We start from the raw sequence: 27,042 nt of genomic DNA on the forward strand, positions 1-27,042 counted from the left end.
GACAAAAACAAAAACTGCAAGCATTTATAAGCAAGGAGCGGATTCTTGCCGGGCCGTTTTATTGGATGGCAGTAGCCTTGCAGTCTCATGGAGAGTCCAGAGAGTGGGCATTGGGGATTGAGCTCCAGAGGAGGGGGTAAAAAGTTGCAGGACAGGGTCTGGTGACCACTTCCCTGTCTAAGGGCCTGGCCACACCAGCCTTTCAGTCTGCAGAACTTTTGCCGAAAGTTAAACCTTGATATGCAACCAATTGCGAACCTCAAGAAAAAAGAGATAGTCCAAAATGAAAGACATTAGCTGTGTTGCACTATCCAGTTTTTCGGTTCGGTGCGGCTGCACCAATGTGCTAACGTAATGCTAACGCGCTCATAATGACAGCGCTAGCATGCCAAGCAGGAGTAATGTTTACCCATGCTCACCATCTTAGTTTCTCTCCTCCATGAGCACTAAACACAAAGAAAAGCTGAGGCCGATGGCAATTTTGCACGTTTAGTCGCAAACGTAAAATACAGTATTGGGGCAAAGTACAATTTAGACCTGATGGTGGCACTAGATCACCAATTCATTACAATTTGTCCTGAGGTGGAGATGAATATGTGAACCAAAGCAGCCGACCGACTAACGGAACAAAACAACTGACTGTTCGGACTGCATCTGTAGCCTTGGTATGGTTGAAAGCTACGGAAAAAAAAGCAAGCGAGTGGACCTTGAGTTGGGAAGTTTGTTTTATTTACCCCTCGCCGCATTATTTACAGCTATCTTAAGAACACCAGCTCCGCCAAAAAACGTTAATGAAATGTATCATTTGAAATGTAATATTTATATAACTTTACATATGACGGTTATCTGCAGTATCTTTACAACAATCGCCATTTTCCCTTGCCATTACCACCGCACATCACCAATTCATTTTCCTGGCGATCGCAAGATTAAAAAACACACCCTTTGTGGGCCCGCGCTGTGTGCTACAATGTGTCATTGTGCATAAGACAATGCCCTCGAAGTGCATGTGTGTGGCAGCAAACAGCAGTGCGTTGCAGTAATGGCAGGGGGGCAAGGATCGAGCATAGCTGCAAGCTGTCACAGTCCTGACTTAAAGAGGCAGTGCGCTAACTGTGCACACACACACACACACACACACACACACACACACCAGCTATTATACCCAAGCAGCCAGTCTGGAGGAAATGAAGCATCATTGTCATACGCAAGCACACACACACACACACACACACACAAAAACACACATCACAGCCTCAAGTGTTCTCTTTTGTTGAGGAGGGCAACAAAAGACAGTGGGACAATGAGAGGAGGAGATGGCTGCCTCTGAGGGAGGCCATGAATAAAAGAAGGAGAGATGGAGGAAGGAGAAAGAGAACAGAGGTGGTGCTGTTGTGATGGACAGGTGAAGGCAGGCAGGGAAATGGGGGGACCGGATGAGCAAATGTCGATTTGTATGGGATTTAACCACTGGCCCCGTGTCAGTGTTATTGTGTGGGTTGTGGTGTGGGGAATATTAGTGTTCAGCACAAGAGGAGGATATGCATTAGGTCACTTTCATGCAAGCGGCAGACGGCTCCTCTATAACCTTGTCTTTTTTTTATCAAGGAATGGGGTCTTTTGCATAAACAGCATTTGTAAAAAAAAAATAAATAAAAAAAAAAGCCAGGGATGCGGTCGGCGCCAGGATCGCCTCATTTCTTGGATTTATCGCAGCCCAAGGTCATTAGCGCGTCCTTGTTCGGACCAAACCCTGTGATTTGTCCTTCACGTTCTAAATCCCGGGCCTCGCCGCTCAGCTCGCCTCAACATTCACATCACACCTCCACCTTCCCCCCGTTGTGCTCTCACACACACACACACACACACACACACACACACACACAGCTGTGCGCGTCCGTGGACAGACTTGCATCCAGATACGGCTCCCCACCCACGCACCCTCCAGCAGAGCCGAGCAGGGGGGAGAAGGGCTGTGCGGACGCCTGATACCTTCGCCGTGCTCTGTCAGAGACCCAGTGGCAGGAAAGTGGCCGAAAGCATGTGCAAGGACGGGGGTGGGATTAGAGCTATTTAAAGCTGTACGCGTCTGTCTCTCCGGGCTCAAGCACCAGATACATTCCCACCCCCCCACCCCCCTCCTTCCCGCTCTTTTTCCACAGAAAGCATCCCATGCGCCGCTGTGGCTCGGCAAAGCAGGCGTGCAGGCCTCTGCTCCTGGGCTCTAGCCACTTATGTAACATTGTCATTGGTGGAGATGGAGCACCATCTGGGCCTGGGGCTACTGTACTCACTGTCCTCAGAGTGTACGCGCCTGTGTGTGTGTGTGTGTGTATGTGTTTGTGTGTGTGCTGTTTGGGGGTTTGTGTAACGGAGAGGGAAAGGGTATTTCTGCTCGTCATCTGTTTTCTCAGTCAATAAAGGTGTTACAAGTCTCATTTTTAAGACTTTTTTTTTGGTTGCAGTTTTGAGTTGCTGTGGTGGTGGAGTTTGAGTTCACGAACGGCTCATGGCATTTGAAAGATGTGGTCGCTGGGCTTTGCTTTTTGTGCGAAAGCAATGTAAAGGTTTGGTCCACATTGAGCGCTGCTGCTGTGCCGACTGTTACGGTCCACTCACCTTCTCAGCACTGGTCCTCACAATCAATCGTACATTGAGGACGATTGATTGACACACACATGGCGCTCTTTTGGGACAGATTCCCTTTGAGATACACAGTAAAAGCCTGTTTTGCCACAGAGATGGAGCGACATTAGAATCAAAAAGCTGTCTGGCAAGGCTGATGCGTCGCACTGCACTGGCGTTTAACACGGCAGAGGCATGGCAGACGTGCATCGAGTGAACTGAGGTCTCAGTCAAACCACAAACCGAGCTTGAATGGTCGCCATTGATCTGGTACAGAAACTATTTCCACATCCTTCAACACTGCTGAACTCGAGTTGATGTGGCTCGGTTTCTTCACGTTCGGAGCCTCTCGCTGCGTAATTTTTGGACGTTGGGAAGGTTTATGGGCCGTGGACGACGTCCTGCTGGGTTGCCACTGAGTCTCAGCAACAATAGAAGAATATGTCGTCAAAGCCGTTTAAAAATTTTTTTTTTTAAATATATTATCGCTTAAGACCTCATATTTCGGTTGTTTTTGCTGCCCTTGCAGAGCAGATTTCCTCTGCTAGCTTAGTCACAGCTTGTATTAATGTTGAAGGCACAAAGGCTCCAATACCTCTAAGGCTCTATGTGTCACTAGGCGCTTTTATTATATAATTGAAATACTCCGATGCGTGGTACACATTGCTTAAAAAACCCATTGCTTCATGCGAGAGGCACTTTACTTAAGTGTTACTCCCCCGGTATTAAAAGCCCCCAGAATGTCGCAGTCCCATTCAGAACAGTGGCAGATTGTGGTTCAGCCTGCTCGGATGCTGAGACCAGTCTGTGAACGGACGATAGCGTTAAAAGAAAATTGAAAAAGGCGGCCCGAAAGTGTCACTCTTCGACACAACGTGGGTTTTCCGCGCTAATTTGACCGCAGGCCTGTTTGTGCCTGCTGCATTTCTGTTTTCACCCAGGCCCTCCAGTGCCATTTCTCCTTTAGCCCACCAGATGCCCTCGGACTTTCCCCTCCATTCCCCGTCACCTGACTGCCCCACCCTACTATGCACCTGTTCCCACTTGTCATCATCGGCCCTGTGGTCACCTGAGCTTCCCCCTCCATCTCCCCACCTGCGCCTCATTCCCAGCCTTTGCCAGTTCACTTCCTTAGTCCCCTGTCAGGTTGTTAGGTCAGGTTGCCGCGTGCTTCGTGTCTTGCTCTTTTTCTGCTGTTCCTGAGACCCGTTGCCTGCCCGTTTACTGGACTTACTGGACTAGATTTTTGCCTAATGCTCCTTGTCGGATCCGTTTGCCTGTTTGGACCTGCCTTCTCCGGTTTCGACCCTCGCCTGCCTGCCCCCCATCCCGTAAGCCTTTGTGTCTCATTGTGTTATCTCATTGTCACTGCTCTGCCTCAGGCACCTGCATTTGGGTCCTGTGTTCCTGTGACTCTGCGAGAACCAGCTGAGACAGAATGATAATGAGATATACCTATATATATGTATAAATATATATACACACATATATATATATAAGTGTGTGTGTATATATATTTTTTTGTTTCTTAATGTTAAATTAAAGGAACAAATAGTTACTACTACATGACATACTTAGTTGAATGACGTTTTGTGAACGTTGGCATCATCTCGCCCACTTGCAACACCTTCTACAAGATCAGTTAGTCAGCGCTTTTTGGACTACAGGTTGCACTGTCAAAGCACACATGACTGGCCTTACCAATATGGTACTGGCAATATGGATGACACAAATCCTATTAGGTAATTTTAAGGACAATATAGAATGGCAATAATAAGGAGGGGCGCTCCGGTCATGTAGCCTGCCTCTCAAAGGCATGATTGGTCAATGCCGTGAATGACAGGCCTGGCCGTAGCCTTCCACAGAAGCATCAACCGTGTCCAAGTTCTGGGCTCAGGAAACTTTTCCGCGAAGTATCAATTTGGAGTTTCTGCCCTGACGTAAATAAGGCGAATGAAAAAAGGCTAATGCATTGTGATAAAGTTAGCTTTGAATAAACGATTAGCCTACCTTGCAGCAGTCACGCCTGTCTGTCATCGCCTAGCCCTAAAGTGGCCTTTTGCTAGCCCTCGCGCGGGGGTTCGTGGTGGTGAGGGATCGCGTCGGGGCATGCAGCCAAGCCAAGTCCAATGAGGAAATGAAATGAGCCGCAGCTAGATATATATACATACATTTGGTCTGAATGAGTGGAAATGTACTGTAGCTTCATGTATGAATTTTATTTATTTTTTTTTTTTAAGGCATGCAGGTGCTCCGTTCAGGCACTCATCCTCCTCGCTTTCCTCTGCTGTGTCCCTCCATTTGATTCGCCTTTGCACTGTGTTTATTCCCTCCCTCGTCCCACCAGCCGTCACTTGAGTTTGCCGCCTCAGTTCCACCTGATTGAGTCATCTGTCCGCCCCGCAGCCATCTATAAAGGGCAATTATTAGTCATTGTCCGCCAGATTGTCTTTTTTATTTTGTTGCCTTTCATTCTCCTCTGCCTCCACGTGCGCTAGAGACCATCTCCCTGCCTTTTCGCCAGCTTGCTTTAGCCCTCTGGATTCGCGTTCCTGGTCTGACTCCCCCCTTTTTGTCGGCTGTTGCTGCCTTTTGACCTAGTTTCACACTGTTTGTAACCACAGCTGTTCTGCCTCCTGAGTCTGCTTTGTGGTTACACCTGCAGCTGTCAACACAAGTGTCATTATTCTTATTCCCATATACAAATCCGTTTAGATGGCCTCAAACAGCAGGAGACCTTACTCGTGACTTCATCTATTAAGGTAAACCTCATCACTGTATAATTGGAGTCATTTTATGTATGAATGTGTTGTTTGACGTTGTGTGGCATGTATTGTTCTTGTAGCTGCGGTATTCTGGCGTGTGATTGGCTATAGATCACAGAGAAGCAAAATGGGAGGAGCTAATTGGGGAAGTGAATCTATAAGACCGCCCTATAGGTTATTGACAGTTGGAGCATTTCCCAGGCTTGGAATGATCTGCGATGGATTAATGGATGTGAAACTGTCCCGCTTGAATCATCGGCACAAAAGGTGAGCGTGAAGGTTCACACTTGACCTTGGGAATGGTGCAAAAAATGAAACTAAGGGTCGACAGCCATGCAAGCCAATAGTTGTTGGGATATTTTACTTAAAGGCAAAAATGTCAGCCTCTTTGTGGCAGAAGAGGGAAAAGTAAAAGGATCATCCAAGTCAGTAGGATTCATCACCTGGGGACCATGAAGCTCTGTACAAAGTTCCATGGCCATCCATCCAATAGTTGTTGAGATGGGTCAGTGGACTCTGGATTAACCGGCTACGTGGCCCTGGCCGAGGGTGAGCTGTGGGCTCCTGTTGGCCCCTCCGAAGGAGACAGTGAAAGTGGGCAGCTGGCTGGTTTTTGGTAGCCGTGCTTGCTATTAGTGCTTTAGCAGAATGTACGCGGTAAAGAACCGGATAAGACGACTTTCCCTTGGGGAAAAGTAGTCAAACTCTACAGCGACAGGACAGTGAGTCACACAATGCAAACATTTAAAAAATGTAAAAAGGATGATTAATGAGAGAAACAAGCCAAAGACTTGAAGCCATCTTTGCACCAAAATATGACATTACGCTACATAAGATACTACAGCTGTGTTATCACATCATTTTCCTCTTTAATGTGTGGTAGTCAGTGCGGCCTGTTGGATTACATTTGTGATAGATAGCTCGCACAGCCAATAGCTGTCAGCAGTAAAAACGCGCTAACCGATTAGCTCGCCAGCTGGTCGTGTGAACCTCACATTTGCAGGTAGTTGCACTGGTGGCCATAACATGAACCAGAATATAGTATCGTGAAACTATCCAGGAGACTGTCTGCCCCCCCCGAGTTCTCCGTCCATGTTATTTCATGCCTCAGCAACTAAATGGCACACAGTTGATCTGCTGCAAGTTACGAGAGAGAAAAAATCTCGGCAAGTGGTTTCAGTTCGAATGTGACCTGCTGCATTTCAGCAGATGAAAAAGGCCAGCAGTGGAGAGCGTGTGTGAGTTGCAGCCTCTTCACTCCCTGCTCCATGCCCCCCCCCCCCAATGCAGGAGGGCCAGCAGTAATGACCTCCCTCCGCTCTGCAGAGCACCTTTCAGCCTGGCCGTGGGCTGAGGCAATCTGTCGCTTGTTTGTGCCGGTGACATCTGCTCCCACGGGGACCCGGGATTATTTCTCCTCTCTCTCTCTTTTTTTTTTTTTCTTTCTCCAAGCTCCTTCAATGGGAGCCTGCGTGTTTGTGGATTTTATTGAATGCGGGGGTGTGATGAGCGAGAGAGAGAGGAGCGCTTGCACAGGCACATGTTGTTGTCAAGTGACAATTACTGTTTGACTTGGGGTTCATGAAGGCAGATACTGATCATTTTACGCTCATTTGAAGGGTGATTATATGAGCAGCATGAAGAGATAAACTAACAAAAAAAAAAAAAAACTGCATTCAATTGCTCGCTCGCACTGTGGGCAGCGTGATTTGTGGCAGCACTTTTGATGATTGCGAGGATCTCCGATGACGGCGTGAAGCACGGAAGCTAGTTTAGGCAGACAACTCGAGCGTGCCGACTGACTTGCTGCAGGGCCTCAGCATGCTGCAAACTGCAAACGCCAGCCGAAACCTCCTCCTGGCACACCTTTTCCAACGTTTCAATTAAGAAAACGTGAACATTTTATAGAAATCAGGCTCGCATAATGTTACATTCTTGTGACGGTGGCCAGCTTGAAGTAAACTTTATTTTCTGCGTCTCATCTCTCTCCAAGTTGCATCGGTAGCAGGCTAAGCAAAGTAGCCCAGATAACCTTCTCCACAGCTACAGGCAAACTGATGGAAAAACATCGTGTGAATAAGTAGGAAACCCCATTCAGTGGGTCTCCAGCATTGGCCACCGGTCCGGCTTGCAGTGCAGCTATCCCTCGACTTCCACAGCTCCACTCAGCTGCTGCTAAAATTGGGAAACCTGTGGGCTAATTCAACTTAAACACAAGGACTCTGGATGAAATCAGAAGTCGCGTGGAGCTAAAGTCCACTCAGCCATTCTTAAACTCGGGTGTAAATTTGCTCTGTGAGGCCGTACTGACAGTCGGCACGCTCACGTCGACAATGGGTTATGTTCAAGCTCTTAGCTTAGCATGTTAACCTGACTAACGTTTGCTAATTGGCACGAAACTCAAAGTGCAGCTGAGGATGATGGGAATATCACCATGTGAATTTCTGACAATTCATCCTGTCAGGACCATGAGTGTGGTGATGACACTAGAGGAACAATCGGTAGCACCAAAGTCGGTAGGAGTCGTCCTCTGGGAACCATGAATGTCTGTCCAAAAGTTCATGGGTATCCATCCAATAGTTTTTTGTTTTTAATTATTTTAGTCTGGACCAAAGTGGCCAAGTGACCACCAGCCATAAGCCACGAGCATCGCTAATAGGTTTGGTCAAGCACAATGCCTTACGACGTGTTCTTATGAGCCCCACAGCAGTCATAGGCAGAGACACTAGGTCCTCCCGGATTCATGCCATGACCTCACCAAATCCTAATCCAACAGGAGGCATCTCAGCCATTTTCTTCCCTTCGGGGGGGGGGGGGGGGGGGGGGGCGTCCATTGGCCCATGTGACTTCTGTTAGTAATATCAGTAAACCAAAGAGATAATGGGTGTTGTTGTGTTAGCTTGCTAGCTTAATGTTATATTCACACAGTAATGAGAAGAGGTCCTATAACATTATTATTTGTTTGTCATTATTTGTCCCTGTCTTTGATCATGGCAAGAATATTAGGCTCAATTGTCCTTGAGCTAATGTTTTGTTATATTTGTAAAGTTTTCAGTCTTCCTTACTGCTGGCTCCCGCTCGTATTCGTCTGTGAACTGACATTAGCGCAACGTCAACTGCGCAGTAGAATGGCTGGACGTGAACGAGAGTAGCGTAGCGTAGCAGCCAATACTCCTCCCCACTTTAAAAAAAAACAAAACGTTTGTATGGCAATTCCTCAAAAGGTTAACACAAGCAAGCACACGCGTCTTAATGTTTCCCCACACCAGCGTTGACTGATGTTTTATGACCACAACAAACGCCTCCTGAGCCAGGTTATAACCACAAACACCACACACGGAAGGAAAGCCAGCGAAGAGGAGGAACAAACGGTGAGTTCCAGTGACCCTGGGCTGTGAAACGCAATTTGTTGAGTGGTGGGAAGATACTGTATATAGTAGAACAGTGTGTGTTTGGGGGCTGTGTGTGTTATGTATTCATTGCACGACTTACACAGCAGTGCTCTGGACCTAATCGCAATTTACTCTCTGTCAGCACTCCAACAGTCTGACCGCTCCCTGCACAGCAGAATCGAGCCATCGACTCGCCGTGGATCAAAACCAATTATGTCTGATCACCAACACAAATGGACACAGAAGGGAGAGAGAGAGGAAAGAGGGGGGGGTGCAGAGGTGGGGGGGGGGGAGAAAGGAGCGTGTTAAGGTTTCATTTTAGATTATGGCGCTAAGCAGTGACGTAGTATCAAATCAATGGGGGTATCTATCAAAAGCTACCACCAAAATAAAAGCCAATCCAATCAATTAGAGTTTAAGCAGCAGCAGCAGCAATCGGATGCTCTTTGCTGTAACGTACAAGATGAATTATCGGCAGAAAGGTTTGCGTCGGCTCAGAAGGTGGATAGATTATGTGAAGAAGTTGGGTAAACCAACTGAGGGTTTGATCACCGCGGCATCCTTGACATTCATTTATTAGGATGTTTTAAAGCCTTTCGGAACTGCTCAGCAACCTGTTTTGGCTTGAACACTTAAGCCCCCACACTACTTCTACTACTACCACTACAGTACTGCTACTACTCAGTGGTGGAAGAAGTATTCAGATCCTTGGGCATTGCCCAAATCGGATTAAACCTTACGCAAGAGCATTTTCATATTCTTGTTCTAAACCTGTCTTGCTTTTATTCTCTCATTCTTTTCTAGACATAGAGCGTGAGATGATATTATAGCCTGCAGCAGGTGACGTTACACTGTTGGTGCAACAGAGGATGATGGTGGACATGGGGGGGGGGGGGGGGGCTGTTGCATTGAACTCTATAAAAAGTGAAGTTACTCACTCAAAAAATTGGATTTAAGTCGTTTTGTCAAGGCAGAAGTGCAGCTACAGACAAAACTTTCAACAACAAAAAAACCTAAAGAAAATGAACAAACGTGAAATTCCCACGACACATGTACGCAGATTTTTTACATAACAAAGATTTTAAAGCCTGCTGGTGGTGGGCATCTGATGTATGCTCAGTGTTGTAGCCATATCATCTCATGACCAGGCCTGCAGCACTTCATCACGCAGCGTTTACAGACTGCGATACTGTCGGACTCTAATACCTCCGCAATCATCATCATCATCATCACAGCGGAGTCGGACGGGAGGGCGTTGCTTTGTCTCTCCTTTTCTTTTCTTTTTTTTGAAATTTGAAGGAGCATCCAATAAAAATATTAATAACATGGTGGGGGGGTAGCTGAATATCAGGTCAGTTAGTCAGCTGTGAGGGTCCTCATTCCCCCGTTTCCCCTGAACTCTTACTGCAATCCCACTTAGGAGAAGTGGGATGACGACATTTCCAATGCAGTTCCGCGGCCGTTAAACAGTGTGGTTGCTGCACTTACAGTGTCGGGGCTGCGGTTCTCCCGTCATTACCCCCTCGTTGGATGTTACGCTAAAAATAAACAGAGTTAGAGGGTCAGTCCACCAAATTACAAAACCCCACTTACTTCTCGTGGTATCTAAGTAGATAGCGTTGGTAATATTTGTATTTTGACCCTGGAAGTCATGCTCCTGTCTTCAGCAAGCAGTTGTCTGGGCGCACGTTCCCTGTCATTCCCTGCTCTGAATCCCACACTTATTTTTCCAGTTTATGTTTCTATTTTTAGCTGTTGGTTGAATTACAGAAATATGCCGGGGACCAAGCCAAACTCAACCTACCTTTTTAGCATATTTTAAGTCGGCACAAATTCATTCATGCGATGTTTATCCAAGTACAAAAAGATATATAAAACATCTTTAAAGGTGAATGACTTTAATGCAGTATGGGAATTGTATCTTAGCTGTTTACAAATTCAGATTTCATCTCAAAATTTGTTCTCGTAGCAAACGGTGCTGCACCGTTTCCGGGCAAATACCGATTACCACCGTCGTTTTGTTTTTTTTACAGAAATGAAACCCATTTAGTTCATTTCCACATTTCAATTTGTAAAATACTAAACGTGTTATCAATACTTAGTTGGACAACAGACACTACAATTATAAACTGAGAGTATCTGCTCCATGCAGCAGAGTCGACAAGACAATGGCGGAGGATTTGGTGTTAAAGCGAAGAGCGAAAGCACCTAATAGGCAATATTTGGGATTCAAACCCAATGCTAATAAGGAAGATTAATCATAACATTAAAGTCATCAATGAATATCTCTTCTTGTAAAATGTCCGGTGTAATTGGTAACACCACTCACGAGTTTATTAAAGGGGACCTATTATCCTAATTTCCAGCTCTATATTTTCATTTTGTGATTCCGCTAGAGTAGCTTAGCACCATTCACTGTTCAAAAAAGTCCTGATTTATCTTCTACTGGCCCTTCATGCAGCCCCTCAGTTCATCCTCTGTCTGAAACAAGCCGTTTAAGCGCCCCCCCCCCCCCCAAAAGCCCACTTTCTTCTGATTGGCCCGGCCAAGTTCCAAAGGCAAACTGTAAACCTAACGTTACCAAGCCACGTTGACATAAACATAAACATCTGGCCTGTGCCTGGAGCACAGATACCATATAAGGACATCCGTGCCACTCTGACATCAGATAGACCCAGCGGTTGAAAAAACTGAAACGGAGCGTTCAGAGAGTTTGGCTCACAGGGATTACTTTTACATACGTTTACCTCATTATTTGGCAACGTTTAGCATGAATATCCAAAACTGTTATACATATATATATATGAAAAGCATAATAGGTCCTCTTTAACCAGTGGCAAAATGTCCTCAAACATCAGTTAATACGGCTTTAACACTAAACACAACAAGCATGAATTTAGAACAGGTTTTACAGGAAGGCACGAAAAGAATACATTGTTTTGAGACAGAAACAAAACAACAATAAAATATTCATATTTTTTTTTTAAGCATCATAAAAATCTAAGTCTACAAGATGACCTGAGGCAGGACCGCGTGAGTGTGTTTCTGCTCTGCTGAGTTCCTGCTGTGGACTCGTTTTCCATTTAACTGTTCTGATGACACAAGATTTACAGGAATGTGTTTTGGAGCCGGAGGAGTAATAGAGCGGAGTAATGAGTGTTTTTACACCCAGACCCAAAGCCTTATCAGCCAGCCGAGCGTGTTCCTTGTTAGTGTGAGACATTTTGTTCTCCAGGGTCAAGCTGGGAGAAACAACTTGTCTCCGTCTTCACACACAAACAAGGTGAACCGAGAGGGGTTCGACTGAAACAGCAGATTAAGATATATATATATATATATATATATATATATATATATATATATATATATATATATATATATATATATATAAAATCAGTTGTACCATCACATATGATATTGATATTCCATCAATGATTTTCATGCTACTGCTGAGCTGGTTACTGAGTCTTTGGGTGTCTCACAATCGTGCGCAGGCCTTCCTTCCATCAGTACCCCATCCAGCAGCTCACCACACTAGGCATCTGTGCTAGCAAGCTCAGTGACTCAGATAGTCGTAAGTATCCAGTTCCAGGGAGCAATAAGGAACCTTCATTTCCCCTGTCAGGCCTCACATTTATCACCAGTGGCTAGGCTTTTCAAGCAGCCCAGTATTCCTAGGAATTGCGTTCGCATTGGATGATTCGGCAGCCATCACGTCCAATGCCAACATTCAGGAACAAGATGGAAAGGAGGGAGTTTGCGTCCAATCACTGGTTGCTTTTATGAGACTTCAACATGATCTTTCCCTAACTCTTAAGCATCATAGTTGCCATGCATAGATATAGGAATCGTTAAAAAACTCTAACAACTGTTGTTGACGGGTTTTGCAGAATCGTCCAATATATGCTCTCTGCCTGTCGATAGGGTCCGTTCCCTCATTGGACGTTGTTTCACGCTTATCATGCGCTATGTGATAGGATATGTGTATGTGCTGTATACTCAGCAAGTATACTCAGCTGATGCTCCATAGCGCTACCCCTGGCACCACTGATTAACAGGTGGCAGTAATGCCTCAAAAAAATGCAGCAATACACCAGTGAAGAAGAAGACAGCTAGCAAGGAACGATGCAGGTCACAAACTTTTCCACAAAAACAAAAACAAGTAGAGCTTTGCACCTCATGAGGAAGGAAATGCAAAGGCCTCAAGGATCCACACAGTGGGTTTTGGTAACACATAATATAAAACTCCCCAGGGGACCATTAAGACCATATAAACATTGAATATATATATATATTTTTGTCCATGTTTTCAAACCGGCATTGTTTACCTTGTCTTGCATTTTTCTTCTTCTCATTTACGGGCTTATGTCGCTATTCTTTCCAGCGCATAACCGCCACCAAACTGGAGCGGTGCGAGAGATGTCATGCAGCGATCCCTGCCCCATCATCAGTCTTTGAGGTAAACAATATTCTTATTCATTTACCACGCAATCGGGGCCATTTGTTGAGCGGGCATACCTCCAGGGTTTTTTTTGGCAAAAAAAAAAAAGAATAAATAATGCTGAAAGTGATCAATCAGTGGAAGAAGGACTCTGGAGTATCTCAAAATTAAAAAAAAACCAACCTGAGAGTGTTCAGGCGCGTCTCAGCGCTGTGTTCACTTGACTACATTTGAAAACAGAAATGCATTGGGATGTCTCTCTTGCTTCAGAGCTCCGTGTGCAGCGTGCTCATTTCACATCTCTATGCATGCAACATTTATGGAACTAAAACGCTGTGGCCTGTCCGCCTGCTATACAACATGACACAACTACGGTTTCCATTTCCTCTGGAAGCCTCATGGAAACAGAAACGGCACGAGGGCACGACACACAGTGACTGTTTTCCTGCCTGTCAACTGAGTCTGACTTTTTGAAAGACAGCAAGGCCTCTTGAGGCTGGTTGGGATTTTCCTCGCTTCTCCCTGTGCTAGCAAACGCACGGGGCTTCTTTTATTTTATTTTATTTTATTTTGTAATATGTGAATGTCTAAGTAACTTGATAACATTTTCCAAAGGCTCCGCTTGTTTCTGTTCCCGCACGGATACGATCATTACTGCTTGACTCAAAGGGGACCTGAATAAAGGCTGGATGATTTAAACAATATTAATGTTCAATTAGTGTCCAAATTAGTCCAATTGGAGGATACCAATCAGTGTCTGTCTACTGAATGCTGGGTTACGCGTTCATTTTAATAAAACCACTGCAATGAGTGAATTTGCTGTTTGCTCGCTGTGAATTTTGCGTTTAAACGTCCACAAAGCCTTTTCCCCATAGGCCATCATTGTGAAAGAGCGTCCATAAAACTGTTGACAGGACACCCGGAACGGCAAACAAGGCCAGAAGCTGAAAAACCCTTTTGGCTCGCGCGTTGGCGAGCAATTTTTCAATCAAGTGACTGGGCGCCATCTTTGAGTCCCGTATCCAGTCTCTATAAGGCATCCATGGGAACCCATCGTAGCTTGTCAGCTGTGCTGTCCCATCGACTTTCATTAAACCCTCCGCTGCCGTTGAGAAAGCACAAAAGTGGTACGGTTAGTTGGTTAGTAAGACAGGAGTCAATGGCACAAACACCTCCCACCTGCCAAGCAGTTTAATGGTTCGCTCAACAAGTTATAGTGGCTTGCCAACCAGCCACACAAGTAGTCACTAAGCACCGCAATGCCACTCTCTGCTGTGAACGGGGGTTTGACTTCCTTTTTTAAAGGGCTCATATATAATGGATGTGAATGGGATTTTGTTTGTAATGCTCAAAGGACATTAAAAATTGAATGGCAACATGTCTTTACAGACACACTCTCCGTGTTACTCTGGATAACCCACAGAACTCGCAGCGACGAACCGCTTTCTACTGATGAAAAAAGGTTCCAAGAAAAAGTCTTGACAGCAAGGTCTTTGGATCATCCCTAAACTTCCACCAATTGGGTATTATATCCTGCCCACTGTTTTATATTACCAGTAGTAGTAGTAGTCGTCGTCGTCACTGGGGCATCTTTATGCAACGCCAGGGACCTTTGCGGTTCATGGTTGGTGTCTTAACCCCTGAACCACAACCATGGCGACTGGTGAAATCTGTAAAAGGCAGACTCTGACAGATTTCAGGAAATGGAGTTTTGAGTTTAATATTTCAATCGTATTGCATTGTATATGTATATGCAAAAAGTTGATTCCTGAATTCAAGTTTTAGTCTAAATGTTTGTCAATATAATATTGCTGGTCCTGGACGTCCGTACACAAAAGACTACTAAAAACTAGCACAAATTATATCAGCAGCTTAACTCAAAGACGGGCTGAATCAATGTGCGCTTCCGTGTCACTTAACAGCCCGACCCCGCCTCTTCCCCGGGCAGCTGTTTGTCTCCAGCGCCGCTGTGGAAATGAAACATTCTCCACATTCCTGACTCGCAGCCGCCGCCTCCATTGAGGTCACTGCCTGGGCCCCTGGGCTCATTCGCAACAACTCTCTGCAACAGCATCATCATCGTCACTATTTCCCCAACCCCAACAGATGAGTCAACAGCGCACGCGTACAGTGCATCTGGCGATGTATACCTGAGCTGTAAACACGTCGACGCGGGATTTCACTGTGCTGTGAGGTGTTTTTTGGAGCAATCAACAGATTTCAGTAGGCTGAAACAATTGCTTTATTCATTAGGCTGTCTCTCTCTACTGAGTCGAGTTGTATGACAAAAAAAACCAAAAAAAAAAACCCATGCTCGGTCCTGATTAGACCATGGAGAGCACTTACTGATTTTCCCCTATGGCCTTGCAATCAGTGTAGGATCAGGATGAAACAGCCCAAGTCTCCCCTGACAACTCCCACATCAGTAAATTGCGACTAAAATCCTCACATCACTCTTTGACTCCTGACATTATGCTATATTTATGTGCCGTGCGACTCATTTATTTATTTATTTTTTTACCAAAAAACAGAACAATCCAATGTGAGGCGCTCCTCAGTGGGATGCAGCAATAATCCTCGACATTTTCATAGAAATAAACATTTGTTTTTTTGCTCCTCTCATCACAGTATCCCGCTGTGTCTGGTGTTTCATGCACAGTATTCTTCTTACCAGGGTCTGAAATCGGCACCCGCCATCCACTCTGGTGGACGGGGAAAAGGCACCCCGGGGAACTGGGTTGGGCGACGTAAAAAGACAATTCTTGTTAACTTTCCAAAAGTGACAATCCAACGAGCACGTGTATGCGATCATGCAGTGATTGGCCAGGCGTGCGAAGGTGTAAATGTAGACAGTGTTTTTTTTTTTTTTTTTGGGGGGGGGTTCATTCTTCACACGTCTACCTCCGTCACTTTTCGTGTGAGCAAGCGGGCGTAACACTGTGAATGCCTTCAAAAATAGACTGTACCTAAAGTGTGCGCGATTGTCCCGTTTCGTATGATTAATCTTGTCGCAGCCCCTCCCTGTGACGTCAGGCTTTTTGTTTGCCTTCCGAGCGTAGTCATTGCTTGCATGACACTTTGTAAGAAACGTTATGTTGACATCTCCCTTTTTTCTTTTTCTTTTTTAAATTGCAAAACAGAAACAGGTCTTGCTAAAATATACTTTTAAAACAGCAAGCATTATAAACAAAGGCTCATTAATGTAATTCCAATTCTTTATTTACCTCTGCCACAGAGAGGCCTGTATTTGAACATTTCCAATACATAAATATCTTTTCTGCGATCACTAATTAATACCTTCCATAAACACAATTCAGTGCTCTGTATACAATGTATATGTACACATGATTTGACATCTCACATTACATCTAAATATTAAATATCAAAAGGTTCTTTTTCAAACAAGTAAAAAGCAGCAGTGAGAGGAGATGCTGTGTACATTTTTCCACCCCAAATGGTGTCCTCCTGCTGTGTTGCCATAGAAGCCTGATTCAATGTGTAATTGCTGGTGGGCTCATTAGTGAGGGGGAGAGATGTGAGAGGGGAAAGGGAAATGTCCAATGTTGTGATGCAGCTTCTTTCCATGTTAACCGCGCTGTATCGGCGTAGCTGGATGCTCTTTAAGGTGTCTTGTGCATATCAGTGTAGTCCTTGGTCCACTCAGAGAGAAATGGTATTTCGGCTGGCATGTGCGTAGCAAAAGGTGAGGTGGTCCTTAATGTCTACCAGTTCCTGTGACTTTTCAAATTCAAAATGAACGCAGAAAAACCCAGAGGGCACCGGTCCTTTTTTTCTAAATCTTGGAAATGTGGCAGTTGTATTTCGGGGGTTTGTTCTCATCAGTGCCGTGACAAAAACGGCAGCGGCAGTCTCCAGCCTCAGCATCGCTCGTTCCCTCCTCACCCGAGGAAAAAAACCACACATTTCCGAGCACCTGAGTGCTCAAGGAGAAAACAAAGGACACTGTGTGAAGTGCTGTGGATAAACGTGTGGACCTTCGCAATACCAGGCCACTACTGGGAATAAGAGCCCATTTTGTTTGAGTAATCTCAACTTGTTTCAAAATTAAAAACGGACTGACTTTAGTCGTGTTGGTATTTGGTCCAAGCAGTTTTACAGCAGGGCATTTCATTTCCTTTTCGTGGTCAACATTAGCTGTTAGATAGCCGAAGATGCAGAAAACATAATGGGGTTCGAGTGCGCACAGTTGGCAGCCATGATTGAGAGGGGTCAGTGGTTAATGTCTTGCCATTCTAGATAGCAAGAAGAAAGGGAGCGTCGATTAAACTACATAGCAGATGGACAGGACCAGAAGAAAACATTCATTTAAAGGTTAGCTACCCAGGTCTTTGATTCTCCGCCTTCGTCACGTTTCTAACTGGTTTGATTTCGGCACTCTTCAACCGGAGTTAGCCCTTTTTTTTTTTGCAGAAGGTGAACTGTTCCCAGAACTTTCTCAAGAACTCAAGTACTTTATCCCCTTCTCCTCGAGAGGAACCAATTTCCAGTGTTTCCTTGGCCATAGCTGTGATACCCACTTTGACCAAGCTCTTTTCATTTAGCTTTTTTTGCTACTTGGGGGGGGGGGGGGGGTGATTTGGGGCCATTTTTGACATTTGGAGTTTTGTTTCTGGCCACCTCATGCTCGACTTTTAGCTCTGTTTTGGTCTCCACCGACTCCTGAGGGAAATGTTTGGCTCTTTGAACAAGTAAACATTGTAAAATTGCAGGCTGTAACCAAAACAATGAGCTGAAAGACGCTAAATTTCTCAGCAGTGCTGAGGGGAACTGCTTTCGCAACACAAATAGTTAATTTCATCTTTGGTTCATATAAAATTATCAATTGGTGCAGCTTTAATTATAAGCCTTTCACCATCACAAAACATGTAGACTGCAACAATAGAACATTGTGTACTTTACTGAACATCTTTGGAAAGGATCTGATCCAGTCAAAATACAATGATGATGAATTAAAACTAATGCATGACATTTTGCCTACTATTGCATCCCTTTTTTGTAGCTAGTGTAAATATTACAGTACTCATGCTGATACAGAAATATATTTACCTCTAGCTATGATTCACTAGACGTTGTCAAAATAGTTACAGTAGTTTTTACACAAAACCAGACAACAAATGATGTTACTCATGTGTTCGACAGTATTTCAGAGCCGCCTGTCAGTCCTGGGTACTGCTTGGGTTTCCTGTGGTGCAAGTCCGTGCAGGTGCTTTTTAATGCTAAATGCGAAACAGGTGACGAATGCAATCTGCCCACTGATTGCATTCGTCACCTGTTTAGTGCCCACACACACTCTGCACACTGAATAAATCAAAGGCACAGAGTTAGTTGTTCAAAAGTTGTGAGCGCTACATTAACCTCAGTGGCAAGCAAGCACCTCTGGGTCTGAAAAGTGAAGCTAATGTGGAGGTGCCTTAAACCTGCATTCTTTCTAATGGCCAGCAGGGGGGCGGCTCCACTGGTTGCAAAAAAAAAATGCAAAGATGAGGAACTGACCCTACTTCTCACTTGATTTATTACCTCAGAAAACATTTTTCCTCATGAGTTCATGGTCTAAATCGCTAGTTTCAAGTCTGCTTCAATGCAGCATGATGAGTCAAATAGTGCTTTGGGCGTGGCTCCCTTGTGATTGAAAGACGTTCTAGGAGTCGGCAGTTAAGTCCCAAGCTAACTGTGTTAGCAGCTACTTTGCACGGCGGAGCCAGGAGCCAGGTGCAGTCAGGTTGCCGGTACAGGTGGGCGTGCATAGTCTGGTCCCCAGATCCACCCGCTTGTCCAAATATGGTCACTTCTGGCTCCAAAAAACCAAGATGGCGACGACCAAAATGCCAAACTCGAGTCCACAGTTGTCCCCTTCTTTTACAAAATCTATGGTGAGAAGGCGTGGCTGATGCATACATTAAATGCCTTATCACAATTCACAGATGATACATTTGCAGATAATTCAATTTTGTTTTAATTAAAAGAGTAAAGTAGAACCATATAATTCCAATCTTACAAATGGAAATTATTTCTATTAACTCTATTATGACTTGGCTTTGAAGTGAAAGTTTAAAATGTAATGAAAATGAGATGAAGTGTTTCTTTAAAGCGGTAGTTCAACCGATCGCTCAGCTGGTCCTCAGTGCAGAGGAGGATCCACAGGGACGTCCCGCCTCGGCTCTTAGACTTGCTGGCAAGAACGCATAAAGAGCACAAGGCGCTTTTTGCCTCGTCTCACTGTAACCCCAGAAGAAGAGATTCTCATGAAGCAGTCCTGTCCTGGGTTAATTAGCTAAAATGTAACATCAAAAGACAAATTCAATTGATCCTTAAACTGCTGTGTTGGGACAGAGGCGGCCAATAAGCCCGTCTCCAGTGGTCTCAGGAAAGGGACAGAGCCTCTTCATGTTTGTCAAATAAAAAATGCGCATTAACAAGAAAAAACAGTGGAAACACAGACTTGGAGAACAAATCATGATGTGCATGAAGCGTGTGATTTTAAAACATCACCCAGGCTTGCGCTCCACTGAAGAGAGTAAAAATAGTGGCAAAACATCACTTCTGTGTGGAGACACGAGGAGACTGTAACCTTCCTCAAATTGATACGTGGAACAAAAACCGTATTTCCGCATGGTTTGCCACAGTTTTGAGGTTCGACTGCCGCTCTTTTAATTGCGTCATCTCGGTGTGCCCTCTTCTTCAGACGTAGCGCCGCCAGCTGTTTATTTCAGTGAACCGACTCCTAATATTCTCATCACCGCGTTCTCTTTTGCTGGTTTTCTGAAAATTGGGTGAAAATGTGTGCGGAATTTGGCTGGAAACCTGGCAAGGTTTGCCAAAATAAAAGCCATACGAATACCAACGCCATATAAGAATATTCCATTGTTTAAATACTTACTTAAATGTTGTCTGATCAAAGGGTGACCACGCGTTTCTGGTGATCCCTGTGCACACATTCGACAATCTGTAACTTAAATGCCACAAATGTAAAATGTTAAAGATGCATGAGCTTGATGTTGGAAATGTATATGTAGAATACTGGCATTTAATCAAGTTAGGATGTATTTATTTTGTAAAGTACATTTGTTCAAATTGGTTGGTTTGTGGACAGGAAAATGCATTCGTGAACAAAAAAAAAAACGGGAGGAAATAGCAAACCTGGCATCAGCCCCCCCCTTAAAACCCCAACTTGCCATTTTTGTTTTTGTACGAATTTAAAAAACAAGATCTAAAATGTGAATCAGTTTTAGAGGTGTTCTTGTAGGGCTATTTTGTCACCACCAGGCAGAACAAGGTTGGCTGTTTCGCCCCGTTTCCAGTCTTTGCGCTAAGCTAAGCTAAGCTAAGCTAAGCTAACAGGCTCCCGGCGGTAGCTTTATATTTACCGTACAGACATGAGCGGTATCTCATGTACCTGTGTCAGCAAGAAAGCGAATCAGCGGACTTCCCGGTTGTTTTAAGATTCATTTCACTTTTGCTTTATTTAAATACATAGTTGGTCTTTTTCCCTCCGGCACACAGGAAAGTGTGAATTTTTACATCTCCAGTTTGTTTGGAATAGATAGTTAATAACCAGCGTGGCTGACAGACGCAGATAAAAGCAGTAATTATAGAAAGTCAAACTTCAGTCACAAAATAATTCACAGTGCTGCCCACACGTTGATTGACAGGTGATCTCTGGGTAGTGCGGTGCAAAAAACACAACGAAGCGATGAGCCTTAGCACCGAAGATGGAAGCTAAATAAAAACAGTTCTTTGGGATTACTACTTTAAATGGTTTAACAGGGGAAAAAAAGTGTTGAGATATATAGTAGGTTTCCAGGAGCGGGGGGCGGAGAGAGGGGGGGGGGGGGCTCTTTGGATTCAGGCCACACGTCCATCAGCTAAGTTGTGATGACTCATGCTGTTACACCATGCCTACGCATCTATCCCTCTGCTGCACACCAGCTTTATCTGTTTCTGTCTTTCCCTTTCCATCCCTCAGTGCTGTTGTCACACACACACACGCACACACATACACACACACACACACACACAGACACGTTTATGGACAAACTCTCCTCCCCCCCTTTTTATTCTGCGAGGCAAAAAAAAGCTAGAACACAGCATTCTTCACCGCCACCAATCCGTGCCCTCATTTTAAACATATCTCCTGCCTAATTCGCTCAGTTACGTAACAGACAATTATACAACCAATTCAGCGCGCTCCTCAAAGACTAGCCTCGCAAGGGCACTCCAAGCGCAGCAGTAAGCAGGGCACTGGTTATGGGAGGGGGGGGGGTGGGAGGTAGGAAATGTGTAAGTAATTTTAATAAAGAGATGGAATACAGTTAAGACCCATCATGGACTAATGATAGGAAATGAATAACGGGGGAGGGAGGGAGCCGGTGTGAAATTGTCAATTAGGATTTTCTTCCTGTGGTGACTAGAGGGAATTCAATAAGCCAGAGGCAATAGCAGACCGCTTCTATATGGAGATCACAGAGGCCTGCCTCTCCCTCTCTGTGTGAGCCCAAGCTCTACAAGCTGAAGGCACACTGCAGATTATAAGATCGGCTTTAATAAAGGCGGTGAAGTGGTCATGGAGGAGTTTTTGTTAATAATTATTATTATTATTATTATTATTATTACACAATTAATTTCGTCCATCTCTGCAGTTCGACTGGTGCCGTAGTTGTTATGATTTTTCTTTTTGTGCACGTTTGCAGATCACATCCGAACTGACTCTTAACGGCACTTTTTGATCACCTTTCACAATATCTAGTCGAAGGGTTACGCAGCATTTTCCGACTTGTCGCATCTCGGTTTTCAAGGTGATTCAGCTGGAATTTATACAAATAATTTCATTTTTTTAATCTTTCTTTCTGCAGCGGTACTCTTATTCTAATCATGCAAGTCCGTGTGGGGTCCTGGGGTCCTAATGACGATGCATCCGATGACAACGTGAACACAACGTGAAAGGGGTCGCTCGTAGTGATGAACCTACAGAGAATTATGACCCAAATCTGCAGCTCCCCTCAGCTCTAAGGAGCTTTGTAGTGACTTGCTGCTCACAACGTTGCTGTTCTGGTTCAGTCTCGCTGCTTTCAAGGTGTCGTTTTTGTTTGGCCGCATCAGGCAGGCTTTTGTTTTTTTGACAGTGTTCAGTGGGTTCTCAAGCTTTTCCCACTACCTGCGCAGCACCAAACAGATGATGATGATGACGATGATGTGGTCAAAAACATCTGTTGACCGTTAGCGAGATCGTTAGCTTCGAAATGGAGAGAAGCTCCAGGAGGTATTGCGTGTCCGACTAGCACTAGCCGGGATGGGCCGGCTACAGCAGTTCGCTAACTAGCCCTGTGAGTGGCCCCCGATTTCACATGGACGGGCGAAGGTCACTTGTTGTAGAACGTGGTACAGAAAACGCTCGCGTAAATTGTTATTCTAACGCTCATAGTGGTTACGTTGACCTGTCGATAGGGGCGCCAGACATTTATGTCATGCAATGTGATCATGATCTAAGATATAACTCAAATCATTGGCAGTCCAAAATATTGCTGTATGCTTTGACCTTCAGAAATTCAGATCAAATGAATAAACAGCCATTATCCCATATTATTCGTTGCTGCTTGTGAGCAACATAACCAGTCCTGGAACATGGTCTGTTCCCCTCCGTCCTGAAATAAACTGAGCTCCTCCACTGTTTTCATGCTGATGGCCATGAGCTTCCCACTGCTCACCCACAACAGAGCCCAACATTCCCGGGAACATGTGATTTTCCCCCCTGCTTCCCTTCCGTGCCCCCCCCCCCCACCTCCCGACCTCCCTGACCACCCAGACCCGTGACCGCAGAGCTGCTACTCCCTGGAGAACAGCCCGAGCAGGCAGCTAGGAGGCCTGCAACTGCAGGGAGAGCAACTTAGGATGTGCTCAGTGGTTTCTGACAGATGAACTGCTGCTAATGCTGCTAATGCTGCTGCGACGAGCTACAACCGCTGCTACTACTGTACTGCTGCTCCTCCTACTTTTGCTAGTACTACCACCACTGCAGCTGCTGCGACTACGCCAACTAATACTAACCTACCACCCACTACTACAATACCTGCTGCTGCCAACTAATACTAACCCTTCTACTACTACTACTGCAATTACTACTGCCTGTCCCCAACTACTTATACAACTGTAGCTACTGCGACTACTACAATAATAATAATAATAATACTAATACTGCTGCCGCTACTACTGTTATTACCCCTGCTACTATTGTTGCTGCTAATTCTGCAGCTACTACAACTACTACTAATGCTAATACTAATGCTGCCACTACTACCATTGCTGATACTTTACTGCTGCTGCGTTTACTGCTACTACAGCTAACTACTACTGCTATAACTATTTATGCTATAGTGTTATTGCTGCTGGTGCTACTATACTGCTACTAATACTATCACTGCTGCTGCTAATACTACAGCTAGTACTGCTATAACTATTGATGCTAACACTATTATTGCTGCCGCTACCATGCTACTTCTAAAACCACTGTAAGACTACTACTACTACTACTACTACGACTAACTAACTGCAGCAGTGGTAGTAGTTGTCATGGTAGTTACATGGTAGTTACTACTACCATGACGACTACTACCACTGCTGCTAATACTGCTACTGCCACTATAGCTTCCGCTACTGCTATGCTATCGATGCTACTGTGCTTCTATTATTGCTGCTGTTACCATGCCACTTCCTCTAAAAAAAAAAAAAAATAGAAATAAAACACAATAACAACGGGAGGCCATTTGTCCAGATGGATGTAAGAATTGCTGGACGGGATGGGTTAGTCTGCATCACTCCCAGCCAAGATGAAACAGCTGTGGTGCACCACACTCCATTCATACCACTGGTCACCACATCCAAGAAGGTTAGCGGGCCAGCTGTTAAAACGTAGCCACACACGTGCTTCTTTGAGGAAAAAATGTTACCGAATTAGGAGTGGGAAATGGCTGCTCGGTGAAAGGGTTTAATGAACGATTCATCAGTAAGGGTGGGACACTCGTCTCTGTATCCGTTGTTTGTGCATTGAAGTCCTGATAACTGCATCGTTTTAAAAAAAAAAAAAAATGTTCATACAGCCAGCGTGGGTCACCTTCAGTTTAGTCAAGTGCGTCAAACACGATGCGATGAAAGCCTCTACTTACCTTGAGCGGCTGTCAGCCCGCCCCTTAAAGAATCTCATCAGTCTGACTTTCAGCAGGTATAGACAAACTATCCCACACCGACACACAGGGGGGTAAACACTCGATCCCTGTAAAATGTTGGCAACACTTCAGCTCAAACGTTGAAACGTATTGCTGAAAAGTAATGTCTCATCCGTGGCTGTGGTTTGGATGACTGGTTTTTCTGGTTTCACTGATATTTTTTGCAGCCTCCCCCCTTCCCTCACCAGCTGCACAACGGGGGAACGACCAGCTCTGAATGTGCAAGATGGTCATGGTCAGGACAGTCCAAATGGGGGGTAAAAAAAGAACATGTGTCACCAAGGACACCAACGTAGCCCTCGAGGCGGAGTTTACGTAGGAATAACCCCACGGAGGACAGTGTGTGGAACATTCAAACTCCCCTCCCCATTCAGTCGGTAATTAATATATGAATGAGATCCTAAAACCTGAAGAGGAGGAACGAGAGGAGGGTTTGCCCTTCCCTTCCCTCTGTCTCGATCGATGGCACCAGGAGGAGGTTTTGATTTATGTTTCCCAGGACCTGTGCTTCAGGAACAACCCCAGCTGTTCCATTGTCACCGCTGAGGCCTGGGGGAGCGATGAGTAATGCAATTAACCAATGAACGAAAGGAGGAAGATGGAGAGATCGGTCCGCGTGAGCTAGGGGTGGCGAGGGGTGGGGGTGGGAGGGTACAGTACAGTTGCCCGCTGATGTTCCCACACGACGGAGCCATATCTCAGCGTGTACAAAAGCCCTGCTCCGATGTCATCCTCTCAGCATAATTAAATGAGATAAAAGTCGGCGTGGAGGAGTGAGCCTTAAAGCCTGACGACTGCGTCAGCGCGGCGCTGTGCTCCGCAGCGTCGGTTCATGTTTCTGTGACATAAACATGCTCAGTTACATCTCTGCAGGGGCAAATCAACAGCTCATGCACATGCTGGAGCATTAACAGATGGGGAGTGAGTGCGGAGCGGAGGAGGCCGATGCAGGCCGGTACCAATACTATTAGGTTTGCAAGCCAAAACCTGATTTCGTGCTAATATTAGAAATGAAAGGACCACTCCATCGAAAATCCATCTTTTAAGTAGGGTCGCGTTCGATTGCATTTTATTGATCCAAATCGTAGAATAGTGTGTAAAGATGGCCGTCATGCGCTGGTGACGTCATTTGGAGCCAGAGTCCGCGCAGTGGTGATCGGGGGCGGTGGGGGTGGAGCCGCGGCGGTACCGACCCAATCGCGAGCACCCCAGTCAATCTCCCCCCGTTTACATAGCATCAAATAACTAATTCAAACTAAAACATCTCGAACAAACATTGGCATGACGGAGAGCGCAGATGAGGAGGGCCAGGCAGCCGCCGACAGCGGAGGTGACGAGGGACAGGACTCATGTCCCGGTGTCTGTCCACTCTTTCAGGTAGCAAGCTTGTGCTGCAGCGCTCTGACACATGTGGAGGACTTGATCTCCAATATTGACGATAGCCTCGTGGAGTCTGGACACAGCCAGCCGCTGAGACAGCCAGAAAAAAGGGTCTGAGGGTCTCAAAAGTTTTGTTGAGCAAGACATCACAGGGTGGGACACTCGTCTCTGTTGACGTTGTTTTTTTGCATTAAAGTCCCGACAACTGCATCTTTTTTTTTTTTTTTTTTTTTTTAAATGTGATTTTCATACAGCCAGCGTGGGTCACCTTCAGTTTAGTCGAGTGCGTCAAACACGATGCGATGAAAGCCTCTACTTACCTTGAGCGGCTGCCAGCCCGCCCCTTAAAGAATCTCATCAGTCTGACTTTCAGCAGGTATAGACAAACTATCCCACACCGACACACAGAGGGGTAAACACTCGGTCCCTGTAAAATGTTGGCAACACTTCACCTCAAACGTAGTCCTGGGAAACACCTGGGATCACTGTTGCGAAGAGTATCCCTCACTCCCACGTGGGCTCTTTGCACATCAGTCATTTCAAATCAATCTGAATCCTGTTTTATAATTCTATTGCTATATTCCACGACGTTCTAATGATTCTAATCATTAATGTAATGAATGGGTTATTTCTGTGAACTAATACGATATTGAGAAGATATTTTCTATATTATCACATTGGACCCTGTAGCCTATTTTCAATCGGTTATTTGGCCAAATGGTTATTATACATTTTGTAAACAAAATGAATTACGTTCAATGAGCTAATATGATATAAGGGTATTTGTTTGCTGTTACTTTTTAACCCATAGGTGTCAAGCTTTTTTCAGATTTCCATCAGACGCGCCCTTTTTTCATTGTATCTGAGATAAAATATTGTTCATTTATTACATTGTGATCCATGTGTTTATGAAGTTTAAATAGTGAAGATTGAATTTAATGAACAAAGCATGGTCCAAGGTGACTTCTGGTTCTCACCCCTCGATATCTTCTTATCGGTGTACAGAAGCCTGAGAGAAAGCAGCTGTTAGGCCGCCACGAGACAAAAAACATTTGGCAGCAAACATCAGAGAGATTGAGCGAACCGGATTCTGCTTATTGTAGCTCTGATGTCTGCAGCACGCGGCAGAAGCTTGACACTCCCCCACCACCACCACCACCACCACCACCACTCCTCAGCACACTGGTGCCCACTAAGCGGTC

At 45.1% G+C, this 27,042-nt stretch overlaps 1 protein-coding gene across 2 annotated transcripts in view; it reads left to right on the forward strand.

Annotated features, from left to right (window-relative positions):
* The window catches only part of ctps1a (CTP synthase 1a), a 72,090-nt gene that overhangs the window by 31,915 nt on the left and 13,133 nt on the right, over positions 1-27,042 (forward strand). Inside the window, exons 1-2 of one of the 2 annotated variants that reach the window (XM_070921317.1) lie at positions 8,672-8,761; positions 13,167-13,241. In XM_070921317.1, coding sequence (XP_070777418.1) covers positions 13,207-13,241 — 35 coding nt within the window. In that variant the 5' untranslated portion in view covers positions 8,672-8,761; positions 13,167-13,206. Of the gene's footprint in view, positions 1-8,671; positions 8,762-13,166; positions 13,242-27,042 lie in introns of those variants that run through there. The other variant, XM_070921318.1, reaches the window with a different exon arrangement.

Source organism: Enoplosus armatus, chromosome 16, assembly GCF_043641665.1.
Source record: "Enoplosus armatus isolate fEnoArm2 chromosome 16, fEnoArm2.hap1, whole genome shotgun sequence".
Classification (NCBI taxonomy): Eukaryota; Metazoa; Chordata; class Actinopteri; order Centrarchiformes; family Enoplosidae; genus Enoplosus; species Enoplosus armatus.